The 3326-nt window shown below is 38.0% G+C and overlaps 1 protein-coding gene across 1 annotated transcript; it reads right to left on the reverse strand.

The window, feature by feature from the left end:
• Positions 1 to 2413: 2413 nt before the first annotated feature.
• LOC109154167 lies at positions 2414 to 2878 on the reverse strand. The gene has a single exon (XM_019302027.1). It carries the CDS (start codon positions 2876 to 2878, stop codon positions 2414 to 2416), a length of 465 nt encoding a protein of 154 aa, XP_019157572.1.
• Between the last annotated feature and the right edge of the window lie 448 nt (positions 2879 to 3326).

Here is a 3326-nt window from a genome sequence, read left to right on the forward strand (position 1 = left end):
ATAATGAATAAAATAAATATAAAATCAATCAATTATTGTATATTAACTATAAAATGATTATTAAAAATAGCAACCAAAATAATGTTTATCACAAAGCATGTCCATAGTCCTACAGTTCCCTCACACAAACTAAGCAAAGATGAGGGTGAGCCTCTTGAAGACAACAGCCAGTATAGGAAAATTGTTGGTAAACTTCTCTACTTAACAATCACAAGGCCTGATATCAGTTTTGCTACTCAACAGTTATCCCAATTTCTTGATAAACCTACCAATCTACATTTACAAGCTGCACATAGGGTGTTGAGATATGTGAAGAGTGCTGCTGGCTAGGGACTGTTCTTCCCATCTAATTCAGATTTACAGCTAGGGCATTTTCAGATTCAGATTGGGGAGCATGTGTTGATACAAGAAGATCTGTCACTGGTTTCTGCATCTTCTTAGGCAAGGCTCTAATTTCATGGAAACCTAAGAAGCAACCTACAGTCTCAAAGTCTTCATCAGAAGCAGAGTATAGGGCATTAGCAGCAACAACATGTGAAGTCCAATGGTTGTCCTTCCTCCTTGCAGAATTTGAAGTTAAGAACACAAAGGCAATAACTACATATTGTGATAGCAAATCTGCTATTGCTATTGCTCAGAACCCAGTGTTCCACGAGATGATAAAACACATAGAGCTTGACTGTTATTTAGTGAGGGAGAAGTTAAACAAAGGCCTCATCAGATTGTTCCATGTTACCTCTGAAAACCAATTAGCAGATACCTTCACAAAGACCCACTGTCCGAGCTCTTTTAATTGCTACATTTCCAAGCTTGGCTTGTTAGATTTATACAATCCAGCTTGTGGGGGGATTTCAGGAGAACAAGCAGATTGAAGCCACTTGGCAGCACCTCATCATTCCAGAAGTTAGAAAGCAGTGGCTAGAGCTATTATATCTGTTGGTCTATTTCAACTGCCTTTCCCTCTATTTTACACAAGTGTATATAAGCCTTGTTGTAAAGACAGTTTGAAGCTAATCAGAAATTACTTTGTTCAAACACTTTTCATCTTCTTCCAAATCTGTAATAATTGGAGGTAGTTGGTAATGCTTTTTTCTAAGGCCAAAGCTGTTCAAAGCCATGAAGATTCATCCCACTGGAAGCTACTCAGATGGTCACGACCATTGGAAGACCGGTTCAAAATTAATGTCAACGGCTCTGTGGACCTAAGTTCTGGAAAAGCTGGCTGCGGAGGCGTTTTGAGGGATTGTACTAGTCAGTGGATAGGGGGCTTTGCGCTAAGTATTGGCACTTGCTCCCCTCTGGCTGCGGAGGCCTAGGCTTTGTTGAAGGGGATCCAACTCGGGTTATCAAAGGGTCTCACAAGGCTAGATATTGAGAGTGATTCCAGCGAGATGGTGGTAGCTTGGCTAATATCACAACTCAGAATATCCTGGTCGCCTGTAGAAAGGAACTAAGCAGAGTTGATGAATGGAATGTTTTTCTGATCTTGCGGGAACAGAACCGCGTTGCGGACGCATTGGTTGCCTTATCCAGGAAATTACCAAGAGGTATACAGCTTCTTGAAGATGACGGCTGTGGGGTTCCAGTGTGGCGCCAAACCTCTCGCTGAATTTGATATTGTATTGCTATCTTGTATGGGTCACCCCCCTCCAATAGATATAAAAAAAAAAAAAAAAAAATTAGAACAATATACTCAACTAACACAAAATTGACTAAAATATGAAGAAAATAAAAGTTGTGGATAAAAATAGAAAACATTTTAATTTTGGACAATTCTAGGAATAAAAGCTTTTGGAAAATGTGTTTTAAAAAAAAAAAAAAAACGAAAGAAAAAAAAGGGTCAAATAGACCCTTCAACTTTACTCAAAAGTGTAATTAGGCCCTTAAACTTTAAAAAACTGCAATTAAACACTCGAACTTATCCTTTTGGGGCATCTAAACCCAGTTACCCAATAGTCAGTTATTCACCTGGAATAACCGGTTATTTAGGATTCAGGCGACATTCCGGCGAATAAAAATTCTGACAACCATAAAAAACTTTTTAAAAAAAATTCAGGTGGCCAGAGAAGGCGATCTCTCCAATGGGGAAGGTGACCAGATCTGGTCGCCCTCTCCAATGGAGAAGACGACCAGTCCGGTCGTCTTCTCCAGTGGAAGTGGTCACAAGAATTTGGTCTTCTTTTTTTTTTTTACGATGGTGAACAGTAATTAGTGGCGGTCAACGGTGGCCAACGTCGATAATTTTAATGGTAACATGTTGGTTACTAGTAAATTAGACTTATTTGATTTATTTTGACAAATTCTAATGTTTAATTTCACTTTTTTAAAGTTCAAACACTAATTGCACTTTAGAGTAAGGTTGAAGGGTCTTTTTATTTTCGATCAGGTAGGAGGGGGAAACCCATGACATCAATTAAGAGTTCCTCTCAATAGACCATCTTTGCCAGGTGCGGCCAATACAATCTTCTTCGATTCTGTGGACAACGCTCGTCGGTGGAATTTGAATGTCACCAAACGTTCCCATGTAAGCTCTAGCCTCCTTTGTCATAGCGTCGGCAGCCATATTTTTCTCCCTCAAAACATGAAGCAGCCTGACATCCCACTGTTTAGTAAGTAACCTCTTGCACTTGTCAACATAGTTGAGCATAGGGTCATTGGTAGTTGTCACGCCTCTAATCCAGTTGATGGCATCCTCAGAATCACATTGAACTTCAAGCCTTCTAAGACCTCTTTTCCAAGCCCATTCTAACCCATGGAATATTGCTAGGAGCTCTGTTTCAGCTGCATTTCTCGAACTGGTGGGGATCATGAAGCCCCTTTTCCATTCTCCATTGTTATCAGTTATCACGCAAAACTCCTCCGCAGCCAGCTTGTCCATTTCTAGAGTAACTGTCGTCCACAATTTCTTGTATATTTGACCCTTTTCCTTTTATTTTATTTTATTAATATTTTTTTTTGTTTTGATTGAACCAAAATTAAAGTGCATATTCCAAAAAGTTTTTTCCTTTTTTTTTTTTATACAAAAACTTATACCCAAAATGCATTTCCAAAATATGCATGGGGTATATTCACGTATATATACCAAAAATGTATTTTGAAAACGTGATTGACATATTTAATACACCAAATGCATTTTCAAAATGTGTTTGTTCAAAAATAAAAAAAAAAAATTTGTTTGACTCGAGGTTAACACAGGTCATATTAATTTAAAATTCCATTTAGATTTTTTTTATGAGATTTAAACCCACAATCTCTCATATGGGAGTATAATCTTTGTGCCATTAGACTACAAGGAATGCTTTCATAAGTTAGGATTTTTTGTTTAA

Source organism: Ipomoea nil, unplaced genomic scaffold (assembly GCF_001879475.1).
Source record: "Ipomoea nil cultivar Tokyo-kokei standard unplaced genomic scaffold, Asagao_1.1 scaffold2610, whole genome shotgun sequence".
Classification (NCBI taxonomy): domain Eukaryota; kingdom Viridiplantae; phylum Streptophyta; class Magnoliopsida; order Solanales; family Convolvulaceae; genus Ipomoea; species Ipomoea nil.

Excerpts from the sequence above, each read along its gene's own strand:
- LOC109154167 (XM_019302027.1), bottom strand. The coding sequence starts at position 2,878 with ATGGACAAGCTGGCTGCGGAGGAGTTTTGCGTGATAACTGATAACAAT.